Raw genomic sequence first — 20793 nt, forward strand, 5'->3', positions numbered from 1 at the left:
TACTGAAGAAAAACTCTGCACTGGGCACAAGCCTCCCAACCTGGGCGGCACCGGCAGCCAGCCAGAATCAGTGTCCTGCTGTTGGATCCTGCTACCTTCACATGTTCACAGCTGCTTCTTTCCTTGGCAAGGGATGCTGCTCCTCCGTTAGTGGTAGGAATGGAAAGTTTTCTATTTCAATTATTGTTTTGTTTTGTTTTTTCAATTATTGTTTTAAGTCAAAAAGAAAAAGCAGTCACCTGACCTGTGATGGCGCAGTGGATAAAGCATTGACCTGGAATGCTGAAGTTGCTGGTTTGAAACCTTGGCCTTGCCTGGTCAAGACACATATGGGAGTTGATGCTTCCTGCTCCTCCCCCACTTCTCTCTCCTTTCTCTAAATCAAATCAAGATAAATAAAAAATTTTAAAAATAACTTATTAAAAAAAAAAAAAAGCAAGCAACACAAAGAAAGTAGTCCATAGAAAATAATACAGAAGACAGATGGGTATGACAGTTGGCATGAAGCTGCCACACTGGGTTATCCTAGACATGACAGAGATCAAGGTGACAGAAACAACGAAAGTTTGGGAAACACACATGGCAAAGACTTTGGTGTAGGAGTGAGTTGTTATATGGCCATGGGTGAAATGGGTCTTCTGTAAATCTCAGTATTTATAATCCGAAAAATGGGACAATATGTGAAAATTATAGCATTACTTCAATAGTTTAATGAAATAAGTAAAACTGGAGCACTGAAACTTTGGTCTCAGAACTCCTTTCCACTCTTAAAAGTTATTGAAAGCCACCTGACCTGTGGTGGCTCAGTGGATGGCCCGTCCACCTGGCACGCTGAGGTCACTGGTTCGAAACTCTGGGCTTGCAGGGTAAAGGCAAATACAACAAGCAACTACTGTGAGTTGATGCTTCCAGCTTCTCCCCCGCCACCTCCCCTTTCTCTCTATCCTGTCTAAAATCTAAAAAGTTATTGAAAATCCCAAAGAGATTTTGTATTTATGATTTATGATTATTTATTTACCACATTAAAAATTCAAGCTGGATTTTGTGATCAATATTTGATATACTTCCTACACTAAATAGAATTGTACCTCTTTTAGGTACAAAAACTTAGTAAAATTAGAAAGTTTTAACAGATTGTTTTTTTTAAAAAAAGGAAACATTTCAGAGAGGCACTAGGAGGGCTTGCATTTCCCTGGCAGGTGCAGATGGTGGGAGCAGGAGTGCTGACTCACCCACCCCTGGGTAGGTGCAGATGGTGGGAGCAGGAGTGCTGACTCACCCACCTCTGGTCAGGGCACCCTGCACACAGCAGGCTGGCCAGGGCTGTTTGACTATGTTTTCCATATACATAAAAAAAAAAATTAAAACTCAGACATTTAAAAAGTACTTATTTGTTAATTAAAGTAAGCATAACAAACCCAATCCATGTTAGCAAGAAATATGAATTTTTTTTAGATCAAAACTACTTTTTCAATAACTAGATATGGTGTCAGATGGGTACTAGACTTAGGTGTGATTATGTTGTAAGGTATATAATGTCTAATTGCCATAATATTGCATGTCAACTCTAATTAAAAATATATTTTAAGAAATTCTTTTCAAAACAAAACACATCCAGGCCTGACCTGTGGTGGTGCAGTGGATAAAGCGTCGACCTGGAAATGCTGAGGTCGCCGGTTCGAAACCCTGGGCTTGCCTGGTCAAGGCACATATGGGAGTTGATGCTTCCAGCTCCTCCCCCCTTCTCTCTCTCTCTCTCTGTCTCTCCCTCTCCTCTCTAAAATGAATAAATAAAAAATTTAAAAAAAATTATAAAAAAGAATTAAAACAAAACAAAACAAAACAAAAAACCAAAACACATCCAGGTATAGCACTGCTTTGGATATTTGTAAATCTCCTTCACGTCTGGTTTCACATAGGCGGCTGGAGTTTCACGTCTGCTCCTGCGCTCAGTCTGTGGCCCTGTCACACTTCACTTGGCTCTGGGAAACGGTACTGTATTCCCATGAGAGGCAGGGTGAAAGCAGGTCCATAACAATTTAGTATTCCTGCCAAAAAAGTTTTAATCTCACAAACCCCTGAATGTGTCTCTGAGATCCCACATGTCCCTGGAACATAATGAAATAAAGGATTCGGAACAGTGCCTGCCACAAGGTAAATTCTTAATAAATATGAATTCTCTATTCCTTGACTTTTTACCTAAACGTTGTTAGAACTTGAATACATTAGGACAAGGGTTTTTCCTGCTCATTACAATCGTACAACACCTTGCACAGTATCTCCTGTGTACAGATTATCAACAAGTGTTAAGTGCTATTGCTGATTCTAGTTCTATAACTAATTAGCTGTGTGATCGTGAGCCAAGGATTTTTAATCTATTTAAAATTCAGAGGACCATGGCCTTTAAAAGGGAAAAAGAAAAGCCCCCCATTTTCTGACCCCTGAGCATGTACTTCAATTACGACTGCAGCCAGAAGACCCCAGCTGTACAGCAGGACCAGTGCTACCGTCACCAACAGACCACAGCAGTTCTCACAGCACTATGGTTACTGCAGACATCTTGAAAAATCACATATGCTCATACTAATTCAAAAGCATGGAAGTTATTAGGCCTCCCACTAGATCTTGTTATTTAATATATTAATAAAGAAGCACATGTGTTAAAATAGCACAAGTTTTAGACATATCTTGACAACTCTATTTCAATACGACTTGATCCATGTTTACTCCTTCATATTTGACTATGTGCACTTAAAAACATTACTCTGCGAAAGGTATCCATGGGCTTAATGAGGTGGACAAAAGGGGTCATGCAACCAAAAAGGTAAGAACTCCTGGTGCTCCGCAATTCACTTACTCCTTTAGGCAGACACTTGTTCTCTTTTTTTTTTTTTTTTTTTTTTTTTTTGTATTTTTCCGAAGCTGGAAACGGGGAGAGACAGACAGACTTCTGCATGCGCCCGACCGGGATCCACCAGGCACGCCCACCAGGGGGCGACGCTCTGCCGCGACCAGAGCCACTCTAGCGCCTGGAGCAGAGGCCAAGGAGCCATCCCCAGCGCCGGGGCCATCTTTGCTCCATGGAGCCCCGGCTGCGGGAGGGGAAGAGAGAGACAGAGAGGAAGGAGGGGGGAGGGGTGGAGAAGCAAATGGGCGCCCCTCCTATGTGCCCTGGCCAGGAACCGAACCCGGGTTCCTCGCACGCCAGGCCGACGCTCCACCGCTGAGCCAACCGGCCAGGGCCACTTGTTCTCTTTAAAAGGGAACTGAACAAATTATTTTCTGAGAACCCCTCCCAGCTCTACCACTCCACCTAGAGTATCTGGAACATGGTGCCTCCGGTGGGGAGGAAATGGAGGAAATGGGGGGAAACCCACAAATATCTGAGTAAATTAGCAAGAGTTTGCTTTCAGTTTTTACACCAGCATCTGAGAATCTACAAAGTTAAATGCTTTCAGACTCGTGGGGCCCAGTGTAGTAAATGGCTGAAAAACTGAACAGTGAAAGCCAATATTCCCCAAACTACCTTTTACAGTATTACAAAAAATACATACCACAAATCCCAACAAACAAGAAGGAATTATTTTGCAAAGAATCCATCATCAACATAATCTGGGTCTGCTAATGGAAACAGCAGACTTTAGTAAATGTGCCAATAAATCAGAAGACTACCCTGAACATTTATCACTTATCTTTACTTACAATATAAATAAGTGTTTATAGCCTCATATCCTTGAACAGAACAAACTAAACAGAGAAAGAATGAATAATGGAAAACAAGAGAGAGGAAGGAAGGAAGGAAGGAAGGAAGGAAGGAAGGAAGGAAGGAAGGAAGGAAGGCCGGAAGGAAGGTAGGTAGGTTGGGAGGTTGGGAGGAGAAAAGAGTTTTCCATGGCTGATGGCTGATGGTTGTGGGGGAAGAGCAGCTTTTCCTTCGCTCAGCACTTCACACCTGGGCACTGATGGCCCACAAGGATAAAGAAGCAGGCTTCCTGGTCTTCTCACTTGATAAGATAACCTATATAGGTCATTTAGGCCCACCTAATGCTAAAGATTGAGCCAACAAGGCTATGTTTAAGAACTAAGAAAGCTGAGACAGATCACATTTTGGTCCCTGTAGAAAAATCTAGGCTATGTCAGGGACAGCTAACAGTGGCACCAAGATACCACAAGATACTAGAGACTGCTAGCTTCAGTGCCCACAGTTCTTTTTTTTTAAAGTAAGTTTATTTTTTATTATTATTTTTTTTCTTTACAGGGACAGAGAGAGAGAATCAGAGAGAGGGATAGATAGGGACAGACAGACAGGAATGAAGAGAGATGAGAAGCATCAATCATCAGTGTATGGCCAGAAGTCACGGCCACTATCTCAGCAGCCCAGCCCATGCAGGTTCGCATTGGATTCGGATAGTCGGTAAAGAAACAATGGAGCCAATAACTAACTGGTGGGCTATAGTCTTTAATCCTAGCTTGCACCCGGCAGGCAAGCAAAAAACACACACTGGGCTCCAAAACGCACTCACATTCAGTGCTCACAAAGCTACTGACTTATCCGAGTTTCCTAGAATCAAAGGTTTCTAGCTCACCAGACTTATTCACCTCTGTTCCCCATCTCCTTCCTTCTCCCTGCACAAACTGCACAAACTGGCTTCTCACTCAACACTCCGCCATCTTGGCTGCTTCTCCAGGCCTCTTCCACGTGGCCTTTCTCTGCTCTCCTCTGCTCTCTCTGCTCTCTCATGCTAATATCAGGAACCAAGAGCAAGCTCCCGTTCTGCCCCTATTTTATAGTGTAGAAATCCAAACCTTTAATCCAATATACAAAATAGGGAAGTCTCTAATACAAAGTCACTTTCTGAGGCATGATAGGATTGTACCATCCCACATCAAAAAGGGTTGGAAAGGCTTAGTCCTGGCCCTGGCCTGGCGTGCAGGGGTCCCGGGTTCGATTCCCAGCCAGGGCACACAGGAGAAGCGCCTATCTGCTTCTCCACCCCTCCCCCTCTCCTTCCTCTCTGTCTCTCTCTTCCCCTCCCGCAGCCGAGGCTCCATTGGAGCAAAGATGGCCCGGGCGCTGGGGATGGCTCTGTGGTCTCTGCCTCAGGTGCTAGAATGGCTCTGGTTGCAACAGAGCGATGCCCCAGAGGGGCAGAACATTGCCCCCTGGTGGGCATACTGGGTGGATCCAGGTCGGGCACATGCGGGAGTCTGTCTGACTGCCTCCCTGTTTCCAGCTTTGGAAAAATGAAAAAAAAAAGAAAGGCTTAGTCCTAAAACCAAGCCCCAGGCTACAAGGATTCTGCCTGCCCACAGCCTGCCCCTAACACACATTAATATCACCTGGGCAACGGCCTCCATGTGGGCAGCGCCATCTTTAACAAAGTGAGCATTATATATTTTATCTGCCCAACAATCAGTTTTTAGTTGCGACACGTTAGTTGTTCATTGATTGCTTTCTCCTATGTGCCTTGACTATCGGCCTTCAGCAGACCAAGTAACCCCTTGCTTGAGTCAGCGACCTTGGGTCTAAGCTGGTGAGCATTTTTTATTTTGCTCAAGCCAGATGAGCCCCCGCTGAAGCTGGCAACCCCGGGGTCTTGAACCTGGGTCCTCCACATCCCAGTCCAACGCTCTATCCACTGCGCCACCACCTGGTCAGGCAGTGCCTATAATTCCTAGTGAGATCAAAAGGCTACCCTCACACAGAGTAGCTCCAAGTCATTAAAAAACTTCCAAATGGCCATCACATGCTTTACCCAGAAATGAAACCTGTTTAGCAGACACTCAGAAGTGTCAGAAGTGCCAGAAGTGCCTGACCAGGCAGTGGCACAGTGAATAAAGCTTCGGACTGGAATGTGGAGGACCCAGGTTCAAGACCCCGGGGTTGCCAGCTTGAGTGGGGGCTCATCTGGCTTGAGCAAAAAGCTCACCAGCTTGGACCCAAAGTCACTGGCTTGAGCAAGGGGTTACTAGCTCTGCTGAGGGCCCATGGTCAAGGCACCTGTGAGAAAGCAATCAATGAACAACTAAGGTGTTGCAACGAAAAACTGATGATTGATGCTTGTCATCTCTCTCCCTTTCTGTCTGTCTTTATCCCTCTGACTCTCGCTCTGTCTCTGTAAAAAAAAAAAGGGGGTCAGAAGTGACAACTACCCCCCCAAAAAAGTTCAACAAGCCAATTTTTACAGTTTTACTTAAACAAGTTTGTCTCTTCTACATTACCTTGTTTCTCAGTAGCCTGTTTCATGTTTTACTTGCAAAGATAAAGACAAACTGAAGGCTCTCAATCTGTCAACTATTCGACAGGATGAAACAAAACATACTGGAATGAATAAGATGCTAAAACCTAATGAAGGGGGGAAATTTTATTTAAGTCATTATAGAAGTTAGGCTAGTACTTCAGGACATCATCCCAACACCAAGGACACACAGTCACTGAATACACACCCTGGACCTGGTCTACTTCTTGAATGACAGGTATAATAGAAAACTATAACCTATGGTTCACTAAACCCAAGGACAAGTGGATAATAAAACAAAGTATGGCACCTAACCAGGCGGTGGCACAGTGGATAGAGCGTCGGACTGGGATGCGAAGGACCTAGGTTCGAGACCCTGAAGTCGCCAGCTTGAGCGTGGGCTTATCTGGTTTGAGCAAAAGCTCACCAGCTTGGACTCAAGGTCGCTGGCTCGAGCAAGGGGTTACTCAGTCTGCTGAAGGTCCACGGTCAAGGCACATAGGAGAAAGCAATCAATGAACAACTAAGGTGTTGCAATAAAAAACTGATGATTGATGCTTGTCATTTCTCTCCATTCCTGTCTGTCTGTCCCTATCTATCCCTCTCTCTGACTCTCTCTGTCTCTGTGAAAAAAAAAAAAGGTGTAGGAATTGCTGAGCAAGAGGTGTGAATATTAGAGGTATGGTAGATACTGCATCTGAAGATGGGAATGGATTTGTGCCCTGAGGAAAAGTCTGGATTGTGGGTTGCAGAAGGTGGGTGGTTACTCTGGATGGGGGACAAGCACAAGACAGCAAAGTCACAAGAGAGCTCTCTATGAGGATTGCACAAGAGTGAGAAGGGCAGTGTCTAAGGGTGAGAAGGGCAGTGTCTGCACGGGAGGAATAATAAAAGTAGCCAGGGGAGATAAGGTTGGGGAAGGTAGGTTGAACTGGATTATAGGAACCTTGAACTTTACCCTACAGGTCAAGGAAGGCTTCTAAGCAGAGAGGTGGTATGAAAAACAACGTGCTTTAGAGATTCTCAGATAATGTGTCCTAAAAGTGGGTCCTTTTGTCCAATACAGATTAACCAAAATCTATTGTGGCCAGTGAAATGAATGTACCAAATTATATCCTGGGACAATCTTGCTTACCACCTATGCCCTGGAAATGCAATTCAAATACTTTTCTTGACTGATGACAAATATGATAACTTGACTCCAGGACAGGAAAAAGAGAGAGAGAATATATCATACTTGCTCCTATAACAATCTCAATAAAAACCACATTTGGGCCTGACCAGGCAGTGGTGCAGTGGATAGAGCATCGGACTGGGATGCAGAGGACCAGCTTGAGCACAGGCTCATCTGGTTTGAGCAAAAGCTCACCAGCTTGGACCCAAGGTCTCTGGCTCAAGCAAGGGGTTACTTGGTCTGCTGAAGGCTCGCGGTCAAGGCACATATGAGAAAGCAATCAATGAACAACTACGGTGTCGCAATGAGCAACAAAAAACTAATGATTGATGCTTCTCATCTCCGTTTCTGTCTGTCTGTCTCTGTCTATCTCTCTCTCTCTGTCTCTGTAAAAAAACAAACAAAAAAAAAAAACACCACATTTGGGGACTATGTTTGCATTAACTACAGCAAAGTCCTAAGCTTTGGAAACAGCTTTTATCCTGTTAGATTTAGAACTGATAACTTTTTTTGTAAGTCGTAACGAATAATTAGGCACTGCTCAATATGCTTTAAATGAATAATCCCCTCTATTATAAAGCATTACACTTCTATAACTGACTATGGGTACCTGTCTGAAGCCTCATGACCAAATCATAACCAGGTAGGTGGTCTGGGGCAGGAGGAGCAGCACCTCCCATTTCTGAGTTGTAGCCATAGGAGAATGCAAGAATTCTAAAAGTGCTATAGAAGAAAAAAGGATTTTGGAAAGGGGAACGCAATGAATACATCTATTATATATACACACATTATACATACACACATATATACAGACATAAAGGGTCACAATCTAAGAATGACAGTAAATATGGGAGGCTTTGTTTGTTTTTATTATAAGCTAACTTATGGATACAGAGTTGGAAAGAACCTAGAGATATTATCAATAATAGTCACCTCTGAACAAGAAAAGAAAACAAAACAAAACAAAAAAATAATAGTCACCTCTGAAAGTGACTTTGCCACCAGAAAGCAGACTAGGTTCAGAGACCTCTCCTGAGTGAGGTGAGGGAAAATGGGAGCGGTCAAGGGAGTTTTAAATAAAAGACCAGATTACAAATGGGCGAAATGAATGAACCTAAGAGGAACGTGTAAAATTCTCAACACACACATCCGTGTTTATACCAGGGAATCACCCCGAAATCTAATGGTCCCTTTAACGGCAATCTTCCCACAGGACCTGAGCAACCTCACTCCTCCATGAAGAGTCCGGCCATGGTTCTCACCTACGATAAAACCCCGCCAGCCATTGACCCTTTCGGCTCCAACCCAACACAGTAGCAACCCCTCCGCTGGGCACTGGGACCCTCCAGCACCGCGGTTACAAGGACCAGGTACCTACACGGGACCTGTCACGGTTTCCTTAATAAAATATTCTCGGCTGACACCACGACGAAAGTTGAGGTACAGAAGGCAGTCTTAGACCTTTTCCTTACACCCTGTTAAGGGATGAGCCCCAGGGGCCACCACCCAATTCCTACGCCACACGCTTCTTCTCTCTGCCATCACAGCCACACCACAACTTCAGCTTCCAATTCACTTTACAGCTAATATCAGCATCCCAGCCCCTAGGAGGACGGAGGGAGGCGGCTTTCCACCCCCACCTCCCCATGTTAGAGTTTTGGAGAAAACCTGAGAGGAAGGCAGAAAGCGCTGGGGCAGCGGCGAGCAGCACTCTGCCGACCTCGGCCGGTGGCAAATTCCTGAATGAAACTGCACTATGGGAGGAGGGTAGCGAGCGCCGCAGCGGGGTTCCCCCGTGCAGCCGGCGAGCGTTTCCACCGTGCAAAGCGCTGGAGCTTTGGGTTCGAGGGCAACTTGACCCGTCCCGGAGCCCAAATGTCAAATGCACTTTGACCAGTCCGGCTTCCCCAAACCCGGAGTCATCTCCCCCGCGGAGCTCCGGGAGACGGCTGAACCTGGGCCCCCGCGGCCGGCGGCGCGCGCCCAGTACCGGCCCGCCGCGCAGCTCCGCGCAGGGCCGCTCTGCGCACTTGGCCAGCACTCACCAACCCCGAACTTCTGCCGCTTGGTCGGGATCCAGCGGGCCATGGCGGCGACCTCACCCGGCGGCGGCGGCGGCGGCGGCGGCGGCGGCGGCGGCGGCTACTCCTGAGGCGTCAGCCGCTGCACCGCCCCGGACCCCTGCGCCATGTTCCGGCAAACTTCGCCCGCGCCGTCCGCCCGGGACTCACTCCGGATCCCGCCCGGCCCGCGGTCACCTGCTGGGCCGGGCGGCCGCCCCAGCCCCTCCCGCGGCCGCGCCCTCCGCCCGCCTCCGCGCCCGGCCAGCCTCTCCCGCCCGCTCCGCCCGGCCCCGCGGGCTCCGGCTCCGGCCCCGGCCCCGCCCGGCGCGCTTCCCTAAGCAGTTTCCCAGGGCCGACGGGGTCTGCTGTGCCCGTGTGCGGTTTTGGCTTTCCCCGCGCCTTCCCCACCCGGAGTCACCCCTCGAGGCGTGATCCGTGGCGCGGGCGTCGGGAGGACTGCGCGCGGGGGCGCAGGGCGCCGCCGGGCGGGGTGGCGGGGGACGAGGACCGCGGCTCCGTTCCCCTTGCTGGCACCGGAGCCCGGGGACCCGAGAAGGGATTAGTGGGAGCCGCTTCTCGTTCCCGGGACCTCCGCCCCACCGCCAGGGCCCGGCCTTCCGCCGCGCTCAATAAATATTGAATGAATGAGCTGCGGACTACTGCGTCCACCGCCTGGGAGTTGAACTGACCCCACGAGAGCCGGAAGCCGGACTCCAGGGCAGACATGATCGCCTGTGACCGCCGTTTGTAACATTCGAAGCGGGAAGATGTGTCTCCTGGAAAATGGAGAATCGATTCAAGGGAGAGGGGCTTCTCAGAGTGTCAAATAGTTTCCGAAGGGAGCCTTGCTGGGAAAATTATTTAGCGAGCCCTAACTTGGAAATCCTCTATCCCCGATTCCTCTCCAGCGGAAGAAACTCAGACAGACCCTCATGCTCAAGGAATAGTCCGCCCCAAGACCACCCTCTTCCAGCCGCCCAAGGACCGTCCCTGCGGAGAAGGGGACCCGGCATATCCAAATCTTCTCGTTCACTGACTATAGTTTTGTGACAAAGAGCCAAACCCTAGGACTGCTCTCTAGAGCTGCCCTGAGCTCCTGTTGGCGCCCCCTGAAACTGCCCCCCTGGAATTCACTTCCTTCTGGAGACCTCAAGAATGAAGATTGGATGGGGGGCTGGGGAGTGCGCAAGGCGGTTGCTGCCTCACACATAGAAGTAAAAAGAGCCTGAGTAAACGTCCACCGTCTGAGAAAATGCTTCTTGAAGAAATTTTGTTCCTGCAGTCTGTGATGGCCTTCCCGCCTATTTGGGACATGAGAAGAAAGGATAATAAACACGTAGTAAAAATATGTACAGTGAAACTTGAAGAATTCATGCGTTTTAACTTTGGTAACTTTTTGCAAAATCACATCTGAAATTAAAAAAATAAAATGTCCTGACCATGGTGGGTAACTCCAATTCTTACTTATTCATCCACAATAGGTTTTTACTCACAACTATGTCGTAAATTAATAACATCTGTCACTTTAGAATTAACCGCCAAATGGAATTCCACCATCTCCAGAAAAATGATTTCTCTTTCTCTGCCATCATGATTAACCTAATTCCTCATGATAGGTAATTTCTTCTTTCCATAAATAGTGTATTTGTGCAGTGCCTATTAAATGTCAAACATTGTTTTAAGAGGGGGGCACTGCAGTGAATAAAGTAAAATCCCTATCCTCACTGAGCTACAGTCTAGAAGAGGTAAGACAATAAGCAAATAAATGTGGCCTGACCTGTCATAGAACAATGGGTAAATTGTCAACATGGAACGCTGAGGTTGCTGATTCAAAACCCTGGGTTTGCCTGATCAAGACATATACTAGAAGCAACTACTATGAGTTGATGCTTCTCGCTCCTCCTCCCTCTCTCCTCTCTCTAAAATAAGTAGGATCTTAAATGTGTGCCCCAAGAGAAAATCCCAAAGCAAGGAGGATAGGATGGAAGGAGGGGCGCTGCAGTTCTATGTTGAGTGGTCTGGCAGGGTCTTTGCACAGACCTGAAGGAAGTGAGGATTTCAGGGAAAGTATTCTGAACTTAGAAAATGCAAATGCAAAGGCCCAGAGGCATGTTTGCCAGGTTGCAAAAGCATTAAGGAATCCTTGGTGAAAGGTGAGTAAGGAGCTGAGTGTGGGAGGAAATGGTCCCAGAGGCACTGTGAGACCTAGGACTGTGGAAGGCATAGTAAGGACTTTCTCTATTTCTAGGAGAAGAAACATTTGGAAGGTTTTGAGCCAACCAAGGACATGATCTAATTCACCTGCTTTGGCATGAACAGCCTGTGAATACACAAGGGAAGATACCAAAGATCAGAAGGATGGATGGCTAGTTCAGTAGTTCAGGGAAGAAATGAAGGTAGTTGGGTCCAGGATTGGGAGATGGAGAGGTGGAAAGAGGCTGGATTCTTGATATGTACTGAAGATAGAACCAACAGGAAAGCTATGTTGGCAGAGGGGAATTTACTGAGGTTTCTGGACTCCTCAAGGTAACTTCATTAGCATGTTTTGGAAAGTTTGCCCCAAAATAATGTTTTCTTAAAGAGCCTCACTATATCTCAGAGCCCACAAACCTTGGATCAAGACAAGATGGGTCATGGTTAAAGCGTTGACCTGGAATGCTGAGGTCACCGGTTCAAAACCCTGGGCTTGCCTGGTCAAGGCATATATGGGAGCTGGTGCTTCCTGCTCCTCCCCCCTTTCTCTCTCTCTCTGTCTCACTCTAACTCTCTCTCCTCTCTAAAATGAATAAATAAATAAATAAAAATTAAAAAAAACAACAACTAAGCTTTAAAAAAAAACAACAAAACAAGATGGGTCAAGAATGATCCTAAAATTTTGGGCTTGAGCTACTGGTAAATAGAGTTGCCATTTCCTGGTCATCTTTGTTAGTGACAGATACGTGAATTCCAAACTGCCCTCTTGATGTTCTGCTTATCTGTCAGACCTCACCCTTACTGGACTATCGCCCCTGAGACAGAGGAATTCCAGAAACCTGATCAACCTGCCCCAAGGAGGAGCATTCCGGACATACTAGGACTTTTGCCTCAGTATCCCCTCAGGCTCTCCCAAACACTATATAACTCACAGCTAGTCTGTAACCGGCGCTCTTCTCCTCAGGAAAAGTGCCCGGCAGGGTTCCTTTCTTCCTTTCAATAAAGCCTGTTACTCTGGTCTTTCGGACTCCCATGGATTCCAACATTTGGTGCGAAACCCAGGACAGGGTACTAACTGCCAGGACGATCCCTCTTTGCCGTCCAAACTTACAACCAGGGAAGCAATGGGCAGCAGCAGCTCGGCCCGGGCTTACTCCCCGATTCTGTTTGGAGGTGAAATTGTAGGTTGAGCCTGACCAGGCGGTGGCGCAGTGGATGGAGCGTCGGACTGGGATGCGGAAGTACCCAGGTTCGAGACTCCGAGGTCGCGCGCGGGCTCATCTGGCTTGAGCAAAAGAGCTCGCCAGCTTGGACCCAAGGTCGCTGGCTCCAGCAGGGGGTTACTCGGTCTGCTGAAGGCCCACGGTCAAGGCACATGTGAGAAAGCAATCAATGAACAACTAAGAAGTCGCAACGTGCAACGAGAAACTGATGATTGATGCTTCTCATCTCTCTCTGTTCCTGTCTGTCTGTCCCTGTCTATCTCTGCCTCTGTAAAAAAAAAAAAAAAAAAAAAAAAAAAGAAATTGTAGATTGATTGGCCAGCACTTTAACCCTGTCCTGAACCCCTGCTGGACCAGAAAGGTAAGGAGTTTCTCCCTTCCCCTTCCCTTCCCTGGTTGTCCTCCAAATTTCTCTCCAAAAACACCCCTTCCTGGTCGGATGGTTTTGACTTTGGACCCATATCTACGAGTGGTCTGCCTCTACTCCTTTATGGACTTCTACGAGAGTCTAGGTGCGCCTAGCCAGACCCCTCTCCTATGTTCCAGGATCTTAGCCTTGGGGTGACAACCTCTTATCTGAGACTCTCTTTCTACGGAGATTTTCTCCTCTTGGAACTGTGACTGAAGGCGGGGATGCCCCCTTCTCTCATTTCTCCTCTACTGTGGGGTCCCCTCAGTCCAAACCATCCAGCCAGACTCCCCTCAGAACACGAACTCCTCTCAATCTCAGGCCTCAGAGACTATTCCTCTACTCCTTCGGGACTCACCCTACTCTCTGAGGTTCACAGTTTGGGAGGTTTCTACTCCGAGTGACTAGCTTCTACGGACTTCCTTGAAAGTCTAAGTGCCTAGCCATGTTGTTTTACAATATCCTAAGAGATCTTGACAATTTCTGCCACCAGACAGGGAGGGCATCAGAAATTCCTTATGTGTGAGCTTTTCTTCTCCCTTCTCTCCTGTCCTTAATTTCTGTGCCTTCTGTTCCACCACGCAGGCTGTTTTTGGCCAGAAAAACCTCACCTAAAACCTCCGTTCTTAATCTTTCTTTCTCCGTGGACTCCCAACTCTCTCCCACCTGCCTGACCCCTGAGGGCACCCCTCTCTCGGGACCCCTCTCTGGTCCCTCTGCAAATCTTTTCCACTCGAGTCTCTTCCCTCCAAGAGCCTCCTCCTTTCTCCACTGTGTTCTTCATCCCCTCCCCCCTCAGAAGCTGTGGCTCCGGCTGTGGTACTTGTCTCTTCTCCAACCCCTCCTCCTTCCTTACAAACTATAACTGTGCCTCTTTCCTCCTCGCCCCTTCCCCTCTCCTCAGAGCTCTAAATCTTTTTTGACTCCTCTGACCACGTGCTCCACACCAGTACTTTACCCTCCTCCTCCTCCTGCAGATTCTGACCATCCTTTTCCATCCAGCTGCTCACACTGTCCATCCATCTACTTTCTCTCTTCCTCCCTTCTATGCTGGCAACTCCCTGCCATCTCAAAAAACTTAAAAAGCAGAATTGTATATTAAGCTATGTGAGTAAGTAATCCATCTTGTATCTTTGTCAGAAAATATCTCTAGTATAATTTGAATTGAAACAAGTAAAGCACGCTCATTTAAATCCCTTAATTCATAAATTCATAATGTGTATCTGAAGTTTTTGTTTAATGTGTAACTGTGTCTGTTTCTAAGGCCTTAAGTCAATAATTACCCACCTCTTAAACCAGGCTTACTCATCTCCACGGACTCTCCCTGCAATACCTCCATCCTTCCTGTTCAAAAACCTTCAGGGGCTTATCGCCTCCTACAAGCCTTACACCTAATCAATGAGGCAGTAATTCCCTCCATCTAGTAGTCCCTAATCTCTACAAGTTACTGTCACACATTCCCTCAAACACCACTCACTTCAGGGTCCCAGACCTCAAGAATGCCTTCTTTACCATCTGCTACACCCTGACTCTTACTTTCTTTTTGCATTTACCTGGACTGATCTGGACACTAATGCAGCCCAGTAACTTACATAGACTGTCTTACCCCAGAGGTTCAGAAACAGCCCACACCTGTTTGAGCAGGCACTAGCTCAGGATTTAGCAGCATGCAATGTCAAAACTAGTACTCTCTTACAATATGTAAATAACCTACTCCTCTGCAGCCCCTCCCTGCCTGCCTCAAGGAGACATACCACTACCCTTCTTAACTTCCTAGCTCTAAAGGGATATCCTGTCTTCTCTGCTAAGGCTCAACTTCATTCTCAGTCCGTATGTAGTCTATCTAGGCATCGCCTTAACCCCCACCACATGAAGTCTCACTCTAGATCGAACTCAGACCCTCTGCAGTCTCCAACCACATATCAAACTCTTTCTCTCCTCAGTCTAATAGGCTTCTTTAAACAGTGAATTCCCAATTTTGCTCTCTTAGTCAAGCCCCCCTCAGTGAGATCTTCTGAGCATGGCTTTTAAGGTCTATAATGACCAAAGAAGTAACAGAAAAGGCAAATAAGGCCCAAAAGAAGTCAGGAAATACCAGCCTTTGGCTCCAGTGCCCTAAAGGGCTTCATAGGAATCCATCAGGGTCCTGCTCCAGAGTGGAAAGAAAGGTCATTGAACTGAAGCCTGCCAGTCTTCCCAGCCCCATCAAGGGACACACCTGTGCTATGAAAAGAGAGACATGAGAAGGTAAGCTGCCCCCTTGCTCCCTGGAGGAAGGGTTTAGTCTCTCCTGGCCCTGCTCCAGCTACCTGTGACCTGACCTAGCCCAGCTTACTGGGAATTGCCACTGAAGGCCCAAGGACATTGTTCAGGAGCCTAAGGTATTTCTTCGAAATAGAAGTTAAACTAATCTCATTTCTTGTAAACACAAGGGCCATCTACAATGCCTCGCTTGAATATTTGAGTTTTATTTATCCCTCGAAGATCTCTACTGTGGGTATTGACAGTCTGATTTGGTTATTTTATTTAATGTATAGTATCTCCTTTATTCCTCTTGTCTCAATGCCCATGCCTATTATAGGCTGGGACCTGCTGCCAATTCCAGCTAGAAGCAGTGGTCACTAGGACTTAAACTGTAACTGCAAAGTATAGAAATGTAACCACCCTTTCCCTAAGTACTTGCAGAATTTATAGGTTACTCAGCAAACTGTTCAAAGACTGTCCAAGAGGTGCTTCCAGCAGTATATCACCCAAGGACTAATTTCACATGGACAGGTCCACACACTGTGATCCTGACAACTCCCACTGCTGCTAAGGGTGACTCTTTCCTCCACCCTGACCATCTGGAGCTCAGAAACAGAGAAACAAAACTGACCCCTTGTCCTTCTATTCTCTATTCACCTCTCAACCTGTCTCACCCAATCAGGGGCTTTCTACTCATGTGGGACCAACACCTATATGTATCTCCCTACTAATTGGACAGAAACCTGTACCCTAATCTATCTCACCCTAAATATCAACCTAATCCCAACCCATGAGCCTCTTTCAGTTCCTAATACACTACCTGTCAATCTAAGGAACAAATGAGCTACACAGGTAATTTCACTTCTTGTTGCTTTAAAAATTTCTATAAAAGTAGGTCTAGGGGCAGGGGGACTGGCCACTGCCCTGTCTTATTCCCTCTCTCTCTCTCTCTCTCTCTCTCTGAAGCCCAGCAAATTTGTAAACATGGAATCAGTGGTTTCGCACAAACTGGGTATCTTGACTATTGCCTTTCACTAGTCCACTCACTCTCCTATTTATTTTTCTAACTTTTGGGCCCGCCTCTATGTTTGTTCACTAGTTTCTTACAGAACCACATGCAGACCTTTACCAATCAGAAAATTGGAAAAAATCTACCTAACCCTACACACCAACCCTGAAACCTGCCCTTGCGAAACAGTTAAATCTGAAACCCTGTATCCTATCTTTCAAACCTCCTAAATCCTATCTTTCAACCCCTACAGGTCCCCTAACCCTAAAGCTCTCCCATATCCCTAAAGAAATAGGAGAATGAATAACATTAACCTCTTTTTTTTAATTTTTTTGATTTTTTTTATTTGTTTATTTTTTTACAGATACAGAGAGTAAGTCAGAGAGAGGAATAGACAGGGACAGATAGACAGGAATGGAGAGAGATGAGAAGCATCAATCATTAGTTTTTCGTTGCACATTGCGACACCTTAGTTGTTCCTTGATTGCTTTCTCATATGTGCCTTGACTGCAGGCCTTCAGCAAACCAAGTAACCCCTTGCTGGAGCCAGCGACCTTGGGTTCAAGCTGGTGGGCTTTTTGTTCTAAGCAGATGAGCCCACGCTCAAGCTGGTGACCTTGGGGTCTCGAACCTGGGTCCTCTGCATCCCAGTCCGAGGCTCTATCCATTGCGCTACCACCTGGTCAGGCAGCATTCACCTCTTAATGCTTCTCAATCTTTTTACCCTTCACATAGTAAGATCACTGGGTCTTCTTGGCTGAAGAGCCTACAAATGGACACAAAACATTTCTTTTAGCTCAAGCTAACTGCTCTCTCCAGGGCTGCCAGGAAAGAATATTTCTAACTTTACCATGGAAGAACTTTCACCACCCGCTATACAACCCTCCTTATCTCTGCATTCCTGATCTCCAAATACTTGCCCCCTTCTTTATCAAGTTCCTTCAGGCCCCATAAGAGAAATCTTTAGGATCACCTACAACCAAATGCTCCTACACTCCAATTCTCCAATAGCCCAAGGAGAACTTCACGAGGGAAATATCAAATAGGTAGGGATGACAGCAGGAAGAAGCCATCCCTCAGCCTGAGAAATTCCCTTCTGAATGTTCTCCAAACCCCCTTCCTTTTTTTTTTAATTTTTATTTATTTATTTTTTACAGAGACAGAGAGTGAGTCAGAGAGAGGGATAGACAGGGACATCCAGACAGAAACAGAGAGAGATGAGAAGCATCAATCATTAGTTTTTCATTGCGTGTTGCAACATCTTAGTTGTTCATTGATTGCCTTCTTAAATGTGCCTTGACTACAGGCCTTCAGCAGACTGAGTGACCCCTTGCTGAAGCCAGCAACCTTGGGTCCAAGCTGGTGAGCTTTGCTCAAGATGAGCAGATGAGCCCGCGCTCAAGCTGGCGACCTCGAGGTCTCGAACCTGGGTCCTCTGCATCCCAGTCCGACACTCTATCCACTGTGCCACCACCTGGTTAGGCTAAACCCCCTTCCTTTTAAACCACACATATTCAATCCTTCTAAAAACTTACACCAACAGGTTCTGTGTCTCTAAAAATCTCCACATGTCCTCCCATTCGAGAGGAACCAGACCAGCACATCTCATGAGGCTCATTCTGGAGACCATGTATCACCGTCACTTTGTCCACTCGGCACTCGCAGCAAGCAACTAACAATTATTACCTTGCAAAATTTTTTTACTTACTCAGGTTTTCGACTGAGTTCAGACCTTACAGCATGGAAATTGATGACCTCCTTAACTGGATGGGGGACTTGGCTTGGCAAGGTTCCCTTCTTGAGTTCTCTCCAGAAGAAGCAATAATTTTCCAATTTTTCTCCTCTTTCTCCTCATCACCACTCACTGTATATTATAAAATTAATAACTGCTTTTCTTTTATATGTAACCACAGAGTTGAGAAATGATAGATACGTGAATTCCAAACTGCCCTCTTGATGTTCCGCTTATCTGTCAGACCTCACCCTTACTGGACTATTGCCCCTGAGACAGAGGAATTCCAGAAAGCTGATCAACCTGCCCCAAGAAGGAGCATTCCGGACATACTAGGACTTTTGCCTCAGTATCCCCTCAGGCTCTCCCAAACACTATATAACTCGACTCTAGTCTGTAACCGGTGCTCTTCTCCCCGGGAGAAGTGCCCGGCAGGGTTCCTTTCTTCCTTTCAATAAAGCCTGTTACTATGGTCTTTTGGACTCCCATGGATTCCCACAGTTACCTACCTAGTTTTCACCCTTTATATCTAAAGTATTCTGTACTGAAGTTTTCCTTTGATATTTCCTTAGGACTCATTTCTTTATACCTTCTTCTGTGTGAACCTTTTGGAGCTAAAGCATTTTGCATTATGGACTCTAGGGACTTCACAAACTTACTTCAGTCCTCTGTGTTCAAGGAAGTTGGACTTCCAGTGTTCTCTAACCACTGGTTATTTATTTTTTTTATTCATTTTTAGAGAGGAGAGAGAGACAGAGAGAGAGAAGGGGGGAGGGGCTGGAAGCATCAACTCCCATATGTGCCTTGACCAGGCAAGCCCAGGGTTTTGAACCGGTGACCTCAGCATTTCCAGGTCAACGCTTTATCCACTGTACCACCACAGGTCAGGCTAACCACTGGTTATTTTAAATTGAATACACATCAGAGCATTAATGTTCATCCAATGGTACGGGATTTCTTCCAAAATGATTTCAGCTGCTTTATCCCACCCTCGCACTCTAGGCTTTTTGCAAAACTTGAGGTTTGTATTTGGGCATTGGCTTATTCCAGCTTGACAATAATTCTGTTAAGAGGACTAGAGGAAAATGGAAAATTTAAATTACAGCTTTTAGTATGTTTATTCTTTTTCCTCTGAAGACTGAAGTCCACCCACTTGGTTATATCAGATGGTTAAATCCAAATTGGAAAGTCTATTAAAATTATAAAAGTGGAGCTATTCAAAGTCTTTTATTAAAATGAGGCTTAGAATTAGAGAGTCAAGTAGATGGGTAGGTGGAATAATAGCTTGATTCCCAGAAACGCCCTTTTCCTTTTCTTCTGATTTCTTTTCCTAAGAAACATTAACTGTATTTACAATCAGATATTCAGACTGCAAAACCCACCCAAACAGGCCCTGGCCGGTTGGCTCAGCGGTAGAGCGTCGGCCTAGCGTGCGGAGGACCCGGGTTCGATTCCCGGCCAGGGCACACAGGAGAAGCGCCCATTTGCTTCTCCACCCCTCCGCCGCGCTTTCCCTCTCTGTCTCTCTCTTCCCCTCCCACAGCCAAGGCTCCATTGGAGCAAAGATGGCCCGGGCGCTGGGGATGGCTCTGTGGCCTCTGCCCCAGGCGCTAGAGTGGCTCTGGTCGCAACATGGCGACGCCCAGGATGGGCAGAGCATCGCCCCCTGGTGGGCAGCGCGTCGCCCCTGGTGGGCGTGCCGGGTGGATCCCGGTCGGGTGCATGCGGGAGTCTGTCTGACTGTCTCTCCCTGTTTCCAGCTTCAGAAAAATGAAGAAAAAAAAAAAAAACCCACCCAAACACAAACACAGCCACACACCAGCTCTTGCATGCTTTGCTTGAGGGCACCTTGGAGAGAGAAGTAAAGATAAGTAACTTTGGAGGCTAATTTGAGGTAATATTGTGACTTTCCCTCACAATAGTTTCTAATAGAATAGATAGATGTGAACACAACTGCCAGACACTTCCCTTCCTCCACCGATTAGAGGTGTCCTCTGCCAAGTCAGCTGCCTGCATGTTTCTCTGAGAGAAGCTATGGGCTCTGTTACAAAGTGTTCTTTTTTTTTCCTAGATAGAGGAGTCTCATTCTCTGATCCTACATATAAGTGAGTGTATTTGCTAGAATATCAAAATCAATATTTTTTTTATAAAAAAAGAAGGAATAAAGTGTTATTGTCTTTGAGCACCACTTTGCCATCTCCTCAGGGCAGATGCTTTGGGACAGGTTTGCTCTATGTAAATCAGGAGCAGAGCAACATATTCTCATTTGTCTAACCCAGGGGTAGTCAACCTTTTTATACCTACCGCCCACTTTTGTATCTCTGTTAGTAGTAAAATTTTCTAACCGCCCGCCAGTTCCACAGTAATGGTGATTTATAAAGTAGGGAAGTAACGTTATTTATAAAATTTATAAAGCAGAGTTACAGCAAGTTAAAGCATATAATAAAAATAATTACTTACCAAGTACTTTATGTCGGATTTTCGCTAAGTTTGGCAGAATAAATCTT

At 46.3% G+C, this 20793-nt stretch overlaps 1 protein-coding gene across 2 annotated transcripts in view; it reads right to left on the reverse strand.

The window, feature by feature from the left end:
• Positions 1 to 9757, reverse strand: part of DOCK5 (dedicator of cytokinesis 5) — a 215146-nt gene extending 205389 nt beyond the window's left edge. The window contains exon 1 of one of the 2 annotated variants that reach the window (XM_066267244.1): positions 9459 to 9757. In XM_066267244.1, coding sequence (XP_066123341.1) covers positions 9459 to 9501 — 43 coding nt within the window. In that variant the 5' untranslated portion in view covers positions 9502 to 9757. The remainder of the gene's footprint in view (positions 1 to 9458) is intronic. The other variant, XM_066267235.1, reaches the window with a different exon arrangement.
• Between the last annotated feature and the right edge of the window lie 11036 nt (positions 9758 to 20793).

The sequence above is a fragment of the Saccopteryx bilineata genome, chromosome 1 (assembly GCF_036850765.1).
Source record: "Saccopteryx bilineata isolate mSacBil1 chromosome 1, mSacBil1_pri_phased_curated, whole genome shotgun sequence".
In the NCBI taxonomy this organism is placed as follows: Eukaryota; Metazoa; Chordata; class Mammalia; order Chiroptera; family Emballonuridae; genus Saccopteryx; species Saccopteryx bilineata.